This window comes from Prionailurus bengalensis, chromosome D3 (genome assembly GCF_016509475.1).
Source record: "Prionailurus bengalensis isolate Pbe53 chromosome D3, Fcat_Pben_1.1_paternal_pri, whole genome shotgun sequence".
NCBI lineage: Eukaryota > Metazoa > Chordata > Mammalia > Carnivora > Felidae > Prionailurus > Prionailurus bengalensis.
The window spans coordinates 89,700,286-89,718,293 of record NC_057356.1 but is presented as its reverse complement, the minus strand read 5'-3'; the positions used below and the strand labels follow the sequence as shown (position 1 = coordinate 89,718,293).

General features: G+C 47.9%; 2 protein-coding genes across 3 annotated transcripts in view; one reads left to right on the top strand and one right to left on the bottom strand.

Annotated features, from left to right (window-relative positions):
• Positions 1-297: 297 nt before the first annotated feature.
• On the bottom strand, positions 298-10,136 carry TIMM21 (translocase of inner mitochondrial membrane 21). Of its 2 annotated transcripts, XM_043559087.1 has the most exons (7): positions 10,026-10,136; positions 8,998-9,489; positions 3,041-3,103; positions 2,849-2,946; positions 1,003-1,076; positions 812-917; positions 298-706 (listed from the first exon to the last, which is right to left on the bottom strand). In XM_043559087.1, the coding sequence occupies exons 2-7, from the start codon at positions 9,293-9,295 to the stop codon at positions 611-613; spliced, it is 735 nt and encodes a 244-aa protein (XP_043415022.1). In that variant the 5' UTR covers positions 9,296-9,489; positions 10,026-10,136; the 3' UTR covers positions 298-610. The 2 variants fall into 2 exon arrangements, with proteins under 2 accessions (XP_043415022.1, XP_043415020.1); XM_043559085.1 differs by having other exon boundaries at positions 8,998-10,120.
• Positions 10,137-10,148: 12 nt separating this feature from the next.
• FBXO15 (F-box protein 15) overlaps positions 10,149-18,008 on the top strand; it is a 48,100-nt gene continuing 40,240 nt past the window's right edge. The window contains exons 1-2 of the mRNA XM_043559084.1: positions 10,149-10,332; positions 17,813-17,884. Coding sequence (XP_043415019.1) covers positions 10,226-10,332; positions 17,813-17,884 — 179 coding nt within the window. The 5' untranslated portion in view covers positions 10,149-10,225. The remainder of the gene's footprint in view (positions 10,333-17,812; positions 17,885-18,008) is intronic.

The following is an 18,008-nucleotide window of genomic DNA, read 5'->3' as shown; positions in this document are numbered from 1 at the left end:
GGTCTGCGGGCGTGGGCTCCTCCCGCTGCATACACCGTGTTCCAGCTCGCTGAGGAAGCACAGCATGTACTAGGTTACTACAAGCCATGCCGCGTGTGCAGCCTTTCCACAGCAATCCTGGAGAGGGTACCTTGTGCATCTGTGAGCTGAACTTCCTTCAGTCCTCAAATGCTTTCACGTGTTCAAGATTCCAAAGTATATGGAAGGAAGCTACTTCTGACATCTTTTTGTTACTTTTCACAGATTTTATATAGTTACACAACATAAAAGCATAAAATACTGAACTCGTTTTCCTCATTTACATGGTATAAAGCGTTTAATAACAAAAATCTCTTATCGTGTAAGATGTTCACTAGAGCAGAAACACTGTCCACGATCGATTCAGAGAGAACGTAAAATACATTCCATTTCATGATTTTGCCGTCTACAGGAAAATCGCCACTTCAGTGTGTCTAAATGCAATTACTACCCTTACACTCACTTTTATGAGCCATGTGTTCTTTCCTGTCTTACTGCAGACTCGGGAGGAGAGTGGGGAGACCAGCCTGCGGGTGTGCGGGGTTCCACATCCCCCCCCGGAAGCCGCGCGTGCCTGAGTCCCGCGATCCCCTCAGGATCGATTGTCTTCGATGACAATAGTTCTTCCAGGGAAGGACTCAAGTTCAACAAATATGTATCGAAATTCATATTCGCCGCTTTCTGGGTTCTGAAAAACAAACATATTTCCAGGTGTTACTTCTCTCCCCAGCGCCTACGTCCCGCTGCATCCGAGCCCTGAGTCCCCACACAGTCCCCGCTGTGGTCCCCACACCTCTTTCACTTCGAGATGCACTGTTCCTTGCTTCCCAGGCTCGGAGCCCTGGATGTAGAACTTCACACGCATGTGTTTCAGCCCATCCTTGACGTACTCAATGAAACTGCCGGGAAAATGAAAGAGCTCGGCCTGAATGGCCTGCATCTGGAACTCACCCGAGCTCTGCCCATACCAGCGACTCGCGGTACCTGACGTGCTGCCTTCGCCCGCGGCGGGTCGCCTCCCCGTAGCCCTTCACCGGCTCACCAAAGACACTGATCACCTGTGGGACACACCGGCTCTGTAAGGGCGCCTTCTTGTAAGCTTCCCAGGGAAACAGTTTTTGACAAATCAAGTCAGTTTTGAGAAAAAAAAAAAATCATTAAACCTGCGACCATTTCAAAATGACAACTCCAACGAGAACACGGGAAAAAATGAAATTATGCAGAACCCTCCCACAAAGAGAGGGAAACGGGACTTCACCGTGTGACCTGTAGTTGCAGAGCAGTGGAGGCCGAAGCCACATTGTTCTTTCTTCCCGCAGAAAATCCAAACACCACGAAGTGTTCAAATGGTCGGACGTTTTTAGTGAAATTTATCTAACGGGGTCTAATACTAAAAGCTACAAGAACAAAACATTTCTTGAGTCACTAAACACAGTGAAATAAAACAAGTACAGGTTTCGGCAGCTACGTGGACGTTCGCTTCACCACTTTGCTTTTGACAAAGACCTACGTGAACAGCTGTTCTGAGAAAAATCCAAAGGATTCTGGTGTTTAGGAAATGGTAGCTGCCTCCTCACTTGAGGAGAGCAGGGGAAACCCTAACAACGATCTGTTTACAACAAACCAGACCCAGAGGCATGAAAGTGATTCAGAAGGGAAAACTCACAATCACATGGAAACGTAGTTTTTACTGAATTTAAGGTGCAAATACTTTGGAGCCTTTCCAAAAAAAGAACTAGAACTGGAACCTTCTGTACTCCCTGCTGCTTTTCCACTTACTCAGCGCTGGGTCTCCCTGCCTCCTCCTCCACCGTTCTCACAGGCCCAGAGTCCAACTACAAGAAATCCACAGATTTAAGAGAAAGATGCCAGAGACCGTTAGCCTGAGGTCTTCTCCCTGACAGGACTGGAAAACCAGTGGAGCGAGCGGAGTGGGGGCCCCAGGGAAACCGGTCAGGGTGGCTTCACATGTGTCCCCTCACTGGGCAGTGCGTGGTCTATCTTGGGCATCACTCCCGGGTCTGTGCACAGAACCGCCCCGGTGGTTATGGTGCCATCTGCCATCTTCCTTCCCAGGACGAGGACTAAGATTTCAGTGAGCAGTATTTTTCAATGCTGAAGCTTTCCACCCAGGGGGGTAGGAAATCGGGCACTTCACAGGCTTTCTATCTGTGACTGGAAAGCACCACAGAAAGCCCTCTTTCTGGACAGGACCCGTAACAGAATCGAGGCAACTTTTCCACATGTCGGCCACCTCCGGGAATGCTTTACAGGCTGTGCTTAAGTGCACAGGCTTTGGAGTCAGATAAACTTGGGCTGTCCTGACCGGCCCACTTCCCACTCAGTGATCTCAAGTGGGGCTACCTGATCTCCGAAGTGTGGGTCTCCCCTTCTGTAAACAGCAGAATACTATCTAACACACATGGTTTTTGTGAGATCCAAGAAAGACGCGCTGAGCCTAGTGCCTGGTGTCTAATGTGCCCAAGGGTCAATAATTCTTAGGATCAGGAGGTCGTGAATCAGGGTTTTTAAAAGACTAGAAACGTCACATGAGTTTAAAGGTCTAAGCACTTCATGTCTACGGCAACTAGAAAAGTGCCTCTCTTGCATAATTAGGATGAAATCCCCCTACAGGCCTTTGGGCGACGGGGGTCTTGAAGCAGGTCAAGTATGGAACAGAGAGCTAAAAACAATCACCATCCAACCGTTATGCCTTTGTTATCACACAACCACCACTGGCCTCAGAACCAAAGTGGGTTCCGCCCACTTCCACCCACCGAAGTTTTCTCAGCATCCTCAGAGCATGTGTAACTCGATCCCGAGGACTCACCTCTGGATGTGATCTGCATTTTTCTAAGGCTTTCCCATAGATCTTATTAGGACTGGACGAAGAAAACAGTTCTCTGAAAATCGTGTAAAACAGGCCACCTGAAAATTGTAGAGAAAGGAGATCAGGCAAAGCAAGAGAAGACAAAGGAGGAGTCATAACGGTTTTGGGGGTGTTCTACTTGCCGTGTCTGACCTGTGATGCCGATTCCAAGAAGAACCACCACCAGGTAGGTAAAATCTCTCCCAGCTTCCTTCACTGTAACGAGAAAGCACCGCCCAGTTACGCATGCGCCCTGCGAGCTCCTGCTCCAGCGCTTTCGGGGGGTGAGCCCACACGCAGGACCCCTGCCTGTGTTCTGGGGCGCAGGATCCTGGTTCTGGGAAGCCGAACCACCTGAGCAAAGTTTTCAAAAGAACCTCGGCAGAATTCTGGGCCCAGGAATCCGTACTTTTATTGCATTTGTCGCATTATAAAATTTAATATCTCCTTACTTTCCGGGATGAAAACACTTTCCCAAGGGATCCAGGCCCTCGGCTGGAACAGGTTAGGCAACTCTGGACACGTTGTGCTGTTCGCAGACCAAGGCAAGTGTCCGCTTTGTCGGCCGCGGTCCAAGGGCTCAAATTTGGTCTTGGCTCTTCACCGCCACGTTCCCGCCCGGTGGGCGGGCCACCTCCTCCCCTGGCCGCGCACGATAAACACAGAACGCGATTTGCAACAGGAACTCGCCCGGCCACACAGATTTGTGAATCAAATGACTTAGAAAATGGGGAATCTGCACAGATACTGCACTTTGTGTTTTCAACGCTGATAAAGATGAGTGTGTGGACTAAACGGAAGCTCTGAGAGCGAAACGAATCCAAGGTGTCACCATGGGACGCGGCACACACGTGCACGTATTTGCATGCGCTGATGGAAGGATCTACACGTTTGAGCTGTTTTACCATTACAGTCACAAATGCACCTTCTTCACTGGTGCTGAAAACGTGACTCACGGCCCGATGTTCTATCTATAGGTTAATTTATTGGCCGCAGTAACAACACAGATTTCTGGAATATAAATTTACAGACTTTTCAGAAAAACAAAATGGTAACAGTGGTTGTTGCTATTGTTTTCTCCAAGTTCCCCTTCTGTACACTGAGCTTCTATTACTTCCACAAAATGAAACTTATTTAAAAGCACTCTAGCAAAGAGTAATCCTCAACTCCTCCAGTACAGGTTCCTAACCACAAAGAGGGGATTCAAAAAATAAAAAGACTCCATCGGCCCAAACCTAAGTCATGGCTTGATCCCCACAATCGCTGTCAGCCCACAGTCCATGTCCTTGGGTGTAGAGAGGCCAACAGTGAGAACTTCTCATTTTATTAAGGTCACAAAAGATACTTAACAAATATTAACTGCCAGGTGTGTGCCAGCCCCAAGTTGAGGACATACTAATGACTATACTGTAAGTTGTCGTATTAGTCCCTGTTCCCAGATCAGGCCTCTGGCCCCAACGCCTGAATCCTGACTGCCCACCCAACACTCACACCAGTCTTGCTCAGGGCACCTGGAAGCCCATCTTCTCTATTTATGCAGCCACAAACATCTGTTGTGGATCTACCGTGTGCAAAGCTATCATCCACAGTCTACACATTTTCCAAGTCTGTTTCAGCATCATTTCACAGTTGTCTTCAACACAAGCTGCTCCTTGCCCACCTTCCTGCGATTCTCTACCCGTCCTGTAGTGGGTGCTGTGGTGAGCCACCCTGATCCTCCCCTCAGGACTGAGCCTGATTCCCTCAGCCGAGCTCCCCACTAGGCAATTCCTTCATCTGGAGGGCGCCCTCTCACCAGGGTCAGGGCCGTTCTCACACCCGATGCTTGGCTGGTGCTGAAGTAAAAGGTGCAGCCCCCACGCCTGAGGAGGGAAGGACTGTGATGTGCCAGTCCAGTCCCAGGGCTCCCCGGGGAATAGGCAAATATGTGACCCAGCTTGTCCCTCTGGGTCATCCTGCTTCCCATACCTTCACAGATGTGTTCTCAGAGCACTCCCAACAAGCCTCCTGTATGCAAATCCCACCTACAGCACCTGCTACCGGGAGCGGTCCCAGAAAGTAGCTCTGAACTGGGACTTCGGAGCTGGACCAGTGGCCGCTGGCCGCATCGAGGCCCCCGTCCCTGGTGGCAGAGCACAGCCGACAGGACCGCATGCGCTGCTGGTGCGCTTGCAGCTGTCCCCAACGGTGACCTGGGATGTGGTACTGGTAGAAGAGAATGCGGATTGGTGCCACATTTTGGGAACAAGCAATCTTATGAACTTGGACTGGATGGCTGTGGTCGGGGGACCACCAATGCACTGGATGAAAAGAGAAGATGAGAACAATTACCAATGAAGATGAAGTGCCAAAAAGGCAGAGGCCTCCTGGGGAGCAAAACGATGCCCCTCTGTTGTACCCAGAGGGCAGAGAAGCTGCGAGGCCCAGGGCATAAAGGGCAGCAGAGAGGTTGGACTCTCAACCCCAACAGGTCTTCATGCTGAGTCCTGGGTCCTGATGTGGGAGGAAAGAGGAGCTGAGGCTTGGTGTGGGGACATCTAGGCTGATGCACTTAAAAATCTTGAGTCCTCAGCATCTTCTGAACCCTTTGGCCTTGAAGCATCAGCTCTTTCTCCTCCTTTAAGAGTAGGCGGTGGCTTCCATTTAGCAAGACATGTGCTCTGGCCAGGTTACAGCATAACTGGGAGGAAGGAGGAAAGGACCACGACCAGAGGGAGCTGGAGGCCCCACCGGCAGGTGCTAAGAGAGCACACAGGTGACGGGGTCCTGAGGCCAGTATGAAGGGACACAGAACAGACTAGTGAGAGTTGATCAACACGGGAACACTCTCCTGTGGTCACCAACTGAAGTTTGGCAAGCACCCTGGAAGCTGATGCAGTTAGGTTCTATGCTCTTGGAAACATGGAGAGAGGATGGTCCACATTAAGTGAGGTGAAATGGCAAATTGTGGAGGAAAGGATGAAAAGGCTCAGAGAACGGGCATGCTAGGATGGGTATAGTAAAGGCTGAAACCCACCAGCCGACTGTCCTGTCAGAGGACCCGGGGACACAGAACAGGGTATCCTGGTGGTCGGCCGTGACACTTGAACCATCAGAAGCCAGGTGGGTGCCACCACCACAATGAATGGCAAGGGTGGGGTGGCAGCCAGGGGTGTCCGGCCTGGTGATGCCACTGCAACGTGGTGTTCCCAAGGGCAAGACCGACGGGCAGCTGACAAGGACATCAATCAATCTGCACAATCCTAAGGAATTAATTATGGGTGACCAGGAAGCTGAAGGCAGATGCCCCAACGCAAAGTCATGAGGACTGGCTCAGTTTCTGGACCTGAGCACCTGAAACTTACCCAGACTCCCACTAGGAGGGACCTGACCACATACATAGGATTCCCTGGGCCTTCACCAAAGAGCCCTATGGTCGTCAACTTGGTAAGCATACACTGGAAGGAGGGGAACACCCAAACATTTCAGGGTCTCTTGGACAGAGTCTGAGATGACAATGACACCCCTGGACCCAAAGTCACATGGCGCCTCTTTTAGGTTTACATAGTGGCCATGTAATATGGAGTGTGACTTGTAATAGGCTCACAGCTGGGTCCACAGATTTGGTTATCATTTATTTACTTCCAGTGTGTAAACTGAATGGATATACTCGTAACTGACAACAACAATTCCTACTTTGGTTCCTCTGGGGGTGGGTTTAAAGCTACCATAATGGGAAAAGCTGAATGGGAGCCTCTGAAACTGCACTCCCCCTCCCCCTCCCCAGACGGAGACAGTAAATCCAGAACAGTATTACATCCATGGGGGAGCGTCAGCCATAGTGCTACCTTAAGAAGACCCAAAGATACAAAGGTGGTGGTCCCCAACGTATTCCCATGTAACTTACCAGTCTGCCCCTTATAAAAATCAGGCAGAACCTGGAGTAGGACAGTGCCCCACTAGAAATTCAACCACGTAGTCGTCCCAATACAGATGCAATGCCAGATATGGTAACCTTACAGGAGCACGTTAACAGACTCATGGCTTTGGCCACTGATCTGGAGAAGGCCTTCGTTTCTAACTCTCCTGAGAGGAAGCAGCGGTAGCAGTCTGCAATAACACGAAACAGGTAATAACATGTATATGTACGGTCTTGCCTAGGATTTGTTAGGTCCCTTACTCTGTTACAGTGTAGTTTTAAGGGACCTGGACCTTCTGGATTTTGGCTGTCCTGTACAGTAACCACACACCACACATGGCTATTTGAGTTTAATTTTAAAATCAAGTTAACTTAAAATTAAATAAACATTCAGTTCTTCAATCACACTAACGACATTTTAAGTGTTGAACAGCCACGTGTGACTGGTGGCCACCATACTGAGACAGCATACATCTGGAATATTTCCATCACTGCATAAAGTTTTATTTGGACAATGCTGTTTGGACATTCTGCAAAACATCACATTTATCCATTCTACCTATGCCATTATATTAGAGACAAAAGTAATGGGGGACGTGTGTTGCGAAGCTTGAAAACACGTGTACTATGTGTGTGTGTGTGGGGGGGGAGGATTAGCCTCAAAAATAGATCCAGGGCTCACCAACCACACAAACAAGTGTCTTAGGGGTTCACTCTATGGGGCATGTTGAGACCCCCTATCCCAAATAAACCACTGCATCCCGTATGTCCTACCACAACGTGTGACAGGTCCCTTTGGACTCTAGATGCAGCACATTCCGCGTTTGGGAACGCTGCTCCCACTCATTCACTGAGTCATCAGGAAGACTGTCACCTTTGAATGGGGTCCAGATCAGGACCGGACTCTGCAGCAGGACCCAACTGCAGTGTAAGCAGTACTGTGGCTGGAGCCAGACGACCTGACACACGCTGTTGGAACAGGTCTATGCCTTTGTCCTCTGCATGCGGGCTGTTCCTTCATGCTCAACTTTTAATCACCCCTCACAACCCTGTTCAGGCTATTATGAAGGAATGATTACCTGTTTTACATATTCAGCAGACTGCAAAACAACGGGGAGGATCCAGTTAAGTTTTTCTGTTAATGTTGTTAAAAAGTATACGCATCGAAATGACATAAATATTAACAGTAGTCATGTTTGCATGGTATGATCATGGGCGTCTGAAGGACATCGATCGATCGGCCTTCCTTCCTCTTTGCTTCCTACTTATTTTTTCTACAAATTACTTGTAAAATGAAGAAATAAAAATTAAATTCATTACCTCATCTGTGAAACCTTCTCTCACTTTCCCTGACAGAATTACATTTCGCCTTTCCTATTAAATACGTCCTATTACTTCCCATGTCACCTGCTGGTAAATGATGTTTTGAACATGTTTAACTCTGTAGCAGAAAGAGTCTAACTCAGTGTCTGGGCACAGCAGGCATTCGAGAGCAGTGTTGAGTTGACCTACGTGAGCTAAGCCCTATGGATTATGACTCGGTAGTAGCTCCTTTATTTATTCTACCCAATTACTCTGTATCATATACTCTCAGGTACTCTCTTCGTGGCACAATTACTGTTTTCACTGTTTTTATCCATTCTCTTCCTCATTAAGTGCTAACCTATTTGTGTATAGGAGTTCCTGGCACACCCGTGAGCATCCACTCAAGTGTTAAGCATGGAAAACGGAAGCTCAGGAAATACTTGTGAATGGCTTTTCTAAAGAGCACGGACCTGGCTATCACACAATTAAGATGAGGAAACTTCGGTTTTAACTTTCAGTCGTGGAAATTGAGGAAGTGTGCCTCATACATGAAGAGCTAATGTTTGTCTGAAGGAGCGAATAGGACACTCAAGTGAGATGAAACGACATCTGTGAAATCTACTTACTTACACCCAACAATGGTTAAGTTTTACAGCTCCACACTGAAACTAATAAAAGCTGAAAACTTTTAGCCATAATTCAACAAAGTTATGTCAAAATCAACTTGCAAATCTGAGTTCAAGTCTGTGAAGAAAATTGTAGACCTATATTCTCAAATTCTCAACTGTGTTGAAGGCTCTAGCCTTTAATTCGTGCGAACTGTTCTTCTAGCTTTGGCACCGAATTCGTGCAAAAAGGCACTGCTGGCTCTCGGCTCGTTAGTTCAAAGACCGACCATTGCCGTTACCTTTCTGTGACGTTGAGACGATGGTCTCCCCGGTCTCTCTGTGCACAGACACCTGCTTGCTGCTGTCCTCTTTTGCTCTCGGGGGGCTCTGCCCCTGCGTCCAGATGGTTTTCTGGGTGACGGCAGGGGCACCTTTAGGGCGCACCGTTTTCTTTGGCTCTCGCAGACCCCAGCTCAAAGTGGGCGCAGTCTTCAAGCAAGCTTTGTTAAGCACTAAGTGTGGCAGAAACAGCCGCTTCCCGGAGGACCTGCGCAGCTTCTCCGCACACTGTACAGCTCGTAAAAAGGTACAAATCATGTTCACAGAAAACCGCTCCGCTTTGGAAAGGTGACAACTACGAACAGCAAAGTTTCACCGCACAATTCACACCCCGCCGGAGTGTACTCAGGTCTACACATTCACACCGCTAATTCTGCATGGCGTGTTCGGCAAAAACGTTAGCTCCCAAAAGAATTTGCGTCCACCTCCTCTTCTCGTCGGTGCTCTTTTTGCTGCAATTAAAACACTTTAATTACCTTCCATACTGACAGTCACACTCTACCCGCCATGCCTTTGCAAAGTAAGCTGGGAAACTTCGGGGAGTCCTGGGAATAGTAGTCCGAAGACCTCACTCCTCACCGAGTTACCGCAAGAGGGAAAGGCGCCAGGACTACAACTCCCACAGTGCAAGGCGGCCAGAGCCAGTGCCGGCCTTTTCGCCTCCTCCCAGAGTTCCCTGCGCATGCGCTGCTCGTATTTGGGACGGTAGGGGTGGGCGGGGCGGTTCGTACAAGTGCCAAGAAAGAAATTAGCGATTACAAACTGGGTGTTCTTGCAACTCTCTAGAGAGAACCGTGTAAACTGGTAAATTCCCAGTCTGACCGTGGCCTTGCCGTTCCTTAGCCTTTGCGTTTGAGTTTCTAACCAAGGAAACCAGACAGGAAGCACAAATTTCCCCAGACCCAGCAGGTGGGGAGGGACCCGGCCGCCGCAGTGCCCAACGCCAGTGCCCGAAACTCAAAGGCCGCTTGCCGCGCAGCGTCCTCACCATCAGGCCATCGGGTGTGGGAAGAAGCAGGGCCCCAGAAATTTCTAGAACGGCTCCGGGAGCCGGCGTAAAGGCCGTACCGCCAACCGTCCCTGCGCACGCGCGGCGGAGAGCGTGCCGGCGTCGAGTGGGCGTGGCGCGGGGCGGTGCGTTCCTCCCTCCAGCTGCCACTCCGCCTCTGGCGTGTCTGTGGAGTCTCCATGGCGACGGGACGCGGCCGGCTACTGCAACAGCACTGGCGCGGCCTCCAGGCGCTGCGTTTGCCGCCTGGCGGCGTGGGCGCGGCCCCCGGGCCCGCCGGGTTCAGGTGACTCTCGCGGGGCCGTGGGTCGGGTCACTGCTCTGCCACCCTATCCCCCTGTTTTCATTCGTTCGGCTGCGGCGCGTCGCGCGGCTCTTTTTAGTGCGGGAAAGGTCCGAAAAACCGCGGGAGGAAATCTCTTCAACTTGGAAACGTGGGGTTACCCTAAGTCCTGATACAAGTAGACCAGTTTCCCCCGGAGACGTTATTCCTCCTTCACTGAATTCTAGGCAGTGTGAGGGACAGGGAACCCTTGAGCGGCGCTTGGCGCGGATGCGTTCCCGCCTGGGAGGGCAGGTGCACTTCGCTGGTCCGCACCTGCAAGCCGCCGAGAGGGCAGCGTTCCCTCTGCACCTGCGGGCCGCCTAGACTGCAGCCTTCCAGAACGCTCCCCCAAAGTCGCTCGCATCTTCCGTGGCCGGAAATCACCTAGAGTCCTTTTTAGGAGTTTGTAAGTTAGAGAGGTAGAGTCTACTGAGCAAAACGCTCCCCATTTTCTGTCCCGTCCCCAATTCGTGAGTGGAGGGCACAACCCCTAAGCAGATAGTTCTGGCGGGCGGGTTGGTCCAGACGCATCTTTTCCTGGGGCAGAAGTTTGTGCACTGCAGACTTCAAGGCCAAATCTGCGTTTCTAAGCCAACCCTGAAGGGATGCCTATAGATAGCCACCCCTTGGTGCTCAGCTCCTAATCCCGTTTTCCCTAAGTGCTGGGCTTGTGCTATTCTTGTTCCAGTGTCTGGGGACCTGTCTCTCCTCCATGCCTCTTGGGTACCCTGGATCTGAAGGGTGGTCTTCTTCCACCACGACAGATGGCAGGAGAGGGGGCAGGAAGCAGGGGGTGGAGCTACCTTGCATGGGGAGCTTTAGCTTAATTCCAAGGGCAATGCTTCACTTCACAGTGAATGCTCCAGTATGTCAGAGGTACCAACATGCTCTCATGGTACCTTATTAGATCCTTTGTATTTTATGATGAGTGGTTCCTTCCCAGCTTTGTGCCCATCATCCCAGTTAGTTTGCCAGGCGGAGGGACAATACAAAGAACAATTTGCATTCTTGAGAATTCTCTTTGCTTGCAAGTCTTCATGATTTGTAAAATATAAAAATTCATCCATATTGTGCTTCTAATAAACCAAATGTCTATGTTTAAGCATAAAAAATGATTCTTTTCCTTCACACTTCAACAAGTTAAGTTACTTTTTTGTTTCCCTAAATCTCCGAGACTATGTCCCATTTTCCTCCTAGGGTCCATTACCCACTCACCCTGGTTTCTGAAGTGGTGCTCTGAATCTTAGTATTATGGTGATGGTTGGTTCTTGAGAATAGCTGCGATGCTAGGCGTACCCCAAGCCTGGTGACAATTAAAGTGGTGACAGTGCCTTCAAAACTTCTGTTATGCAGGAGAGGAAAACTGACATTTAAGTAGGAAGCTTGAACTTTAAATCAATTTGCCACTATTACAAAAATTAGTCTTTATATATAGAGCTCTGCTGGTGGGCAGCCGAATGATTTTTATGTGATGAATCTTCTGTTTCTTTGTAAGTTGAATGAACTTCCTGGTGAAATGATGTAATTAGAGTGCCTGGCATGGGAGCCTGCATGTCAGCCTGTGATTTGGTGAGGTACACATTCTTTATGGAAAAGAAAAAATCAGAATGATTGTGGATGGTCTAAGTAGGTGGTTATTTTTATTGTATCAATGCAGAAAAGTTAGATTTTATAAGAAATCCGTGGTTCCCTTTTAAAGAGTTTTTTTTTTTTAATGTTTGTTTATTTTGGGGGCAGGGAGGGGCAGAGAGGGAAAGAGAGAAGCCCAAGCAGGCTCTGTGCTGTCAGTGTGGAGCCTGATGCAGGGCTCGATCTAATGAACCACATGATCATGACCTGAGCCGAAATCAAGAGTCCGACACTTAATTGACTGAGCCACCCAGGTGCCCCTCAGTGGTTCCCTTTTTTTTTTTTTTTTTCAACGTTTATTTATTTTGGGACAGAGAGAGACAGAGCATGAATGGGGGAGGGGCAGAGAGAGAGGGAGACACAGAATCTGAAACAGGCTCCAGGCTCCGAGCCATCAGCCCAGAGCCTGACGCGGGGCTCGAACTCACGGACCGCGAGATCGTGACCTGGCTGAAGTCGGACGCTTAACCGACTGCGCCACCCAGGCGCCCCAGTGGTTCCCTTTTTAACACAAAATGTGAACATTTGTAAATGTCATAGACTGTAAGAAATGTAGCAGAAAGCATATCAGGTTGGCTTAATTTCTATTTGATCTAATTTGTTTTGGTTTATCAAATATCACAGTGAGGCTCAGAGGTTAATTTTCTTCCTTTTTTTTTTTTTAGAGGGTAAAATTTTCAAATGTATTACTTGAAAACTTTTTAAACTAAATGTCATACTAATTGTATCAGCTCAGTGTGCACTCAATTTTGTAGACCTATAGGTCTACCTGAGGACATGCATGGAACTTACAGATTTGTTAATTGCGCGAGCCTTAAAAATGTGCAGTTGGTTTATTTTATGGAGAAATGGAGATGCACTTTCAGTAATGCCAAAAGCCATACTGATAAGATGTAGAATGCAACATGGCAGGATGAGCTCTGGAAGGACAGCCAGGGGATGAGGGCCTCCAGCTTGGGACCTTAAATGAGTCACTGTGATTGCCTGGTTAGAACCATAGTCTTCTGATTTGTGAAATAGGGACTCTTGACTCTTGAGATCTCTTTTAATTATGGAAAAGCAAAACAGCAACAGACAGACTGTACTTCTCAGACAGGTGCCAGTGGGCAGGGGATGCATGGGGCATCCTTCTGACATGTCAAATGAATGCAGTGGCTTTGGGGGAAAATGTTAAGTAATGTAACTGGTAAGTGCTATAATGCATTTGTATAATTAGATGACAACAGATAAGTTATCCAATGGAATGCAACATTTGCATTAATTTTTGAGATCAAGTAAGAGACTTCAAAGCATTTGTGAGCTTTCTGTAGGCTGTGCCCCCCAGATTTCAGGGCAGCAGGTACTCCAGAATGGTATGAATGCCTGTGAGAACCACTGCTTCTGCCTAAAAGGTTGTGCTGTGATTCCAAACCTCCTTCTTATGGGATTCTCAGTTTTGAAATTAAAAAAACAAAAATCCCATAATTTATTGCATATTCAATACATTAAGAAATATTGATACACAGAGTTCTAGTCCTTCAATTCTCTAGCCCCCATTTAAAAACAACCACCACCAGAGGCACCTGGGTGGCTCAGTCTGTTAAGCTTCTGACTGATGTTGGATCAGGTCATGATCCTAGGGTCATGGGATCGAGACCTTCGTTGAGCTCCACATCCAGCTCTGCATTGACAGCCAGGAGCCTGCTTGGGATTCTCTCTCTCCTCTGTCGGCCCCCCGCCCCACTCATGATCTCTCTTTCTCTCAGAATAAATAAACTTAAGAAAAAAATCAGCCACCACCTCAAAACCTTGTAATCCTTGAGTCATACTTATTACTGGTTAATGCCATTTTGTCTTTCCTTCCAGACCTTTTTTCTTTGTGTGTGTTTACTTTTAAGAGAGAAATATGAAAAATATGATTATGTAGTGTATCTTGATATAACCTGATTTTTTAAAATTGATATGTTGTTAATTTAGCAGGTAGATAGCTTCTGTATGCCAGGCATGTTGTGGGAGCTGAAGCATCGGTAGTGAACAAAACTTATACAAAAGACCTGCCAATATGGAGCTTACAATTCCAGTGATAATGAGCAGAGTGGATGAGTAAAATGCGTAGTGCTGGGTAGTGTTATGTGCCAAGGGAAAAAAATCAGGAGGGGGCCTGAAGTGTACCTGTGCGTGTAGTATGGATTGGAGTTTTTATTTTTTTGAGAGGGAGAGACACAGTGGGGGAGAGACACGGGCAGAGAGGGGCAGAGGGAGACCGAGAATATCTCAAGCAGACTCACAGGCTCCAGGATGTGGGGCTCGATCCCATGACCTTGGGATCCTGACCTGAGCCGAAATCAAGAGTCCAGACACTCAACCAACCGAGCCACCCAGGCACTCCTGGATTGGGATTTTAGACAGCACGGCCAAAGGAGTTCTCAGGGAAATGGTGACGTGTGTGTGAATACTGGAAGGGGCTGAGGGGACAGGCCGTGCAGACGTCTGGAAGGCACTGTGAGCCTATTTCTATCTCAGACACTTTCACCTGTGTTGAAACTGTCCATTTTAATTGTCTGGACATTGTTAACTGTATGGAGGCCATGCTATTTAACCAATCTCTGTACTGTTTCTGCAAGTATTTCAGTGCAGACAACTCTGAGATGGGCTTTGTTGAGTAGCATTTTTGGGCTCATTTACTTGCTTTGGGATGTATTCGTACAAGTGAAATTCCTGGCTTAAAAAAATACATGTGCCTTTTAAAGATCTTAATGAACACTACCAGATTTGGCTTTTCATACTGTTTGTGCCAATTTATGCTTCCAGCAGTGAATGAGATGTTCTCATTTATTTGGTCCTTGCCAATTTGCTAGATTGAAATGGATCGATACAGCATATTAATTTACTTTTCTTCAATTCCCTTGGAAAGGACCTAGGGTAATAGATTTTATTTTATTTTTTTTGACATTTTTTGATTGAAGACATATGTATGGCAAAAAGCTGTTATCAATTTACTAATGCTTTTAAACAAATTTGTATTTGAGTGGCCCCAGCAGTATTCATTGAAGGTAAAGAAGCATTTCTCAGTCTTCACACAGTGTGTGTGAATAGGCCTTCAGACTTCTTGGTGTGACTTTTCATACTGGCAGAGGTCTGAGGGTCACCGGCTGGTAAATCCAGGCAGATAGTACTATTTGATGGCGGGGTAATAGAAATTCCTTTTACTTAAAGCTGTTGTGTTAGAAACTTCTGTCCACTAACGATATTCGATCTTTGAGTATGTAATGCAGGTTGCTATAGAATCATAAGAAGTTAACCACTTAAAATAAGGAGTGCTTTTAAATCATTTTGAAATGTGTATGTTTAAAAATTGTGTATTATGTTGAGTGGTGCCCTCCAAATTCATGTCCGCCCAGAACTCAGGATCTGATTTTATTTGGAAATAGGGTCTTTACAGATGTAATTAGATGAGGACATAGTAGGTTAGGGTGAATCCTAAGTCAAATGTGACTGACGTCCTTATGAGATACACACACACTGGGGAGGTGGCTGGGTAAAGACGGAAGAAAGGTTAGAGTTAGTCATCTTAGTTGCCACAAGCTAAGGGACACTGAGGATTGTCAGCAGCCACCAGAAACTGGAAGACGCAAGGAAGTGTTCTTCCCTAAAGACTTTGGATGGAGCATGGCCCTCCCAACACCTTGATTTTGGACTCTCGGCCTCTAGGACTTTAAGACAACAAGTCTGTTGTTTTAAGACACCTATTTGGAGGTAGTTTGTTAAGACAGCCCTAGGAAACTAATACAATTAGGAGATCGTGTTTCACCTCTTATTACTACGTGAGAGCTGGGTCAGTGGAGGTGAAGCTTTTCCGTCGTGGAGATCTTTGCTTAAATAGTACTTTCAACAGAAGTACCAAAATGTATTGCACAGGCAGAATTCTCTTGATTAAAGGGGGAGGGTGTTGCAGAGTTTTCCAAACTAGGACCTCTTCTGCCCCTCTCTCTCCCTCTTGTGCAGAGCACAGAGTGGATACCACCGGTCTGCCTAACGTTGCGCTCCCAAGAACTCACGGGCTAGAAGTCAGATAAGACAGAAGGCACATTGAATGTGCTTTGCTGAAGCTGGAGTGGTGAGGCTGGAGTGGGGAGGCTGGGTAGCCAGCATTTTTTCACCTCGGGGAATTTGTCACCGTCCGGGATCTGAAAAGGTTCACAGCATCCACCTCTCCTAGGTTGAGGTGCAGGCATGCGGATGCTAGCTCATGTTTGCTGAGGGCTTATGTGCCAGCCGTTATGCTGTTTCTGAGGAGAAAAACCTATAAAGGGAAGACAGATGGATTCTTTGGCTGCTCAGAAACGTACGGGGAGCCATCGGGCAGTTTGATGTGCAGGTGTTGGCGCGCCAGCTCCACGGCGGTTCCATCCGAGCGGGTGAGCTGTGGGCAATCCGCCCCCTGTGCCTCCTGGAGCAGGCTGTGCTTGTGCTCTAGAACCCTCCTTTGTTCGGGTCCTTCCATGGGGCTTTCATTCTTCCACTTCCAGAGAGATTATTGGCTTCCCTTCCAAGTTCTGGTGACCCACATTTTGCCCCCAGTTATTGCCCATATCCTTTTTGATCTTTAATCCACATGTATCCAGGGAACCAGTTGGTAGAAAAATGGGGGTGTTACACTCTTGGTGAACAAAGTATGTACTGAGAGCAATGGCATTAGTGAACTGAGCATATGGAACGTACACTCTAGACTTGAGTCACATGCTGGGTGGGAGGTGGGCCAATAGTTGTGTGTGTGTGTGTGGGGGGGGGGGTAAAGAAGCAGCTTCCAGACCTTTCCAAGAGAAATAGCAGATCCACCAGTAGCTCTGTCTGTGGGCTGCTGCCTGGAAGCTGAAGGCTGTGGGCTCCATACCTTTCTGGGTGTTTCAGATCCCTACCAGGCTGCTGTTGAGTAGTGCTCATTTTGAGGGCTGATTTTTTTTAAATTTTTCTTTAAATTTTATTTTTTGAGGTACAGAGACAGAGTGCTATTTGGGGAGGGGGAGAGAGAGAGGGGGTTACAGAATCCAAAACAGGCTCCAGGCTCTGAGCTGTCAGCACAGAGCCCGACGTGGGGCTCGAACCCACAAACTGCGAGATCATGACCTGAGCCGAAGTCGGACACTCAACCGGCTGAGCCACCCAGGCGCCCCTGGAGGGCTGACTTTAATAAAAATTTACATTAGTAACTTCTGAAAAGAACTATGTGAAATATACCTTATTTCATTGAGTCTTAAAAGCTATTGATTATATTATTTACTATTTTTCATACCACTAAGACAGAAAGATGGCCAGTTAAAATATATTTCACTGGATGTGGGATATTTAAAATGTGGAAAAAATTATGTGCATGAGTATTTGGTGTTTCTGCGGCCGTGGTCGCCAGAGCGAGGGTTGCGGCCAGTCATTGTCCCTCCAAGACCAGCCAAGTTGTAGATGTCTGGGTACTTGTGGTTCACAGACCTAAAGTATTTCTTAACCTGTTGGTGCTATTGTATGGTTGAAACTGGCCTGTTGATGCGTTTTATTTTTATCCTTTTATTACATTCAATAAGTCTTACAGCCCCTCTTTGATAGGCTGGCAGCCTATAAGAGCAAGTATTGAGTCTTATGTTTAAAACACATCGGAGTAAGTCCGGTTTCCAGGTTCACCCAGGACACTGAATGTTTCACCGCCCTCTCTCCATCCGTGTAGTTGTACAGTGAGTTTGTGTACAAAGTTTATGAATCCCTTACAGTTTTGTAGAGAGCACTGCGCTGTTTACCTCTCATTAGAATTTGACTTTTCCATGCTCTCTCTCGCACGTGCTAGCCTGCGGCAGTGCGCCGGGCGGGGAAGGCTCCGAGCCGAGTCCACGGCTGAGCGGTCTGTGTCCCTGGACAGGTGAGTCGCGGCACGTGGCCGCTTCCCCGGGGCGGGCTCTCGGGGCGGGGCCGTCGGAGACAGTTTCGGTGCATGTGTACCAAGCGGCTGTTCTGAGCTGAGAATAGAATTGCGGAGGACGGAA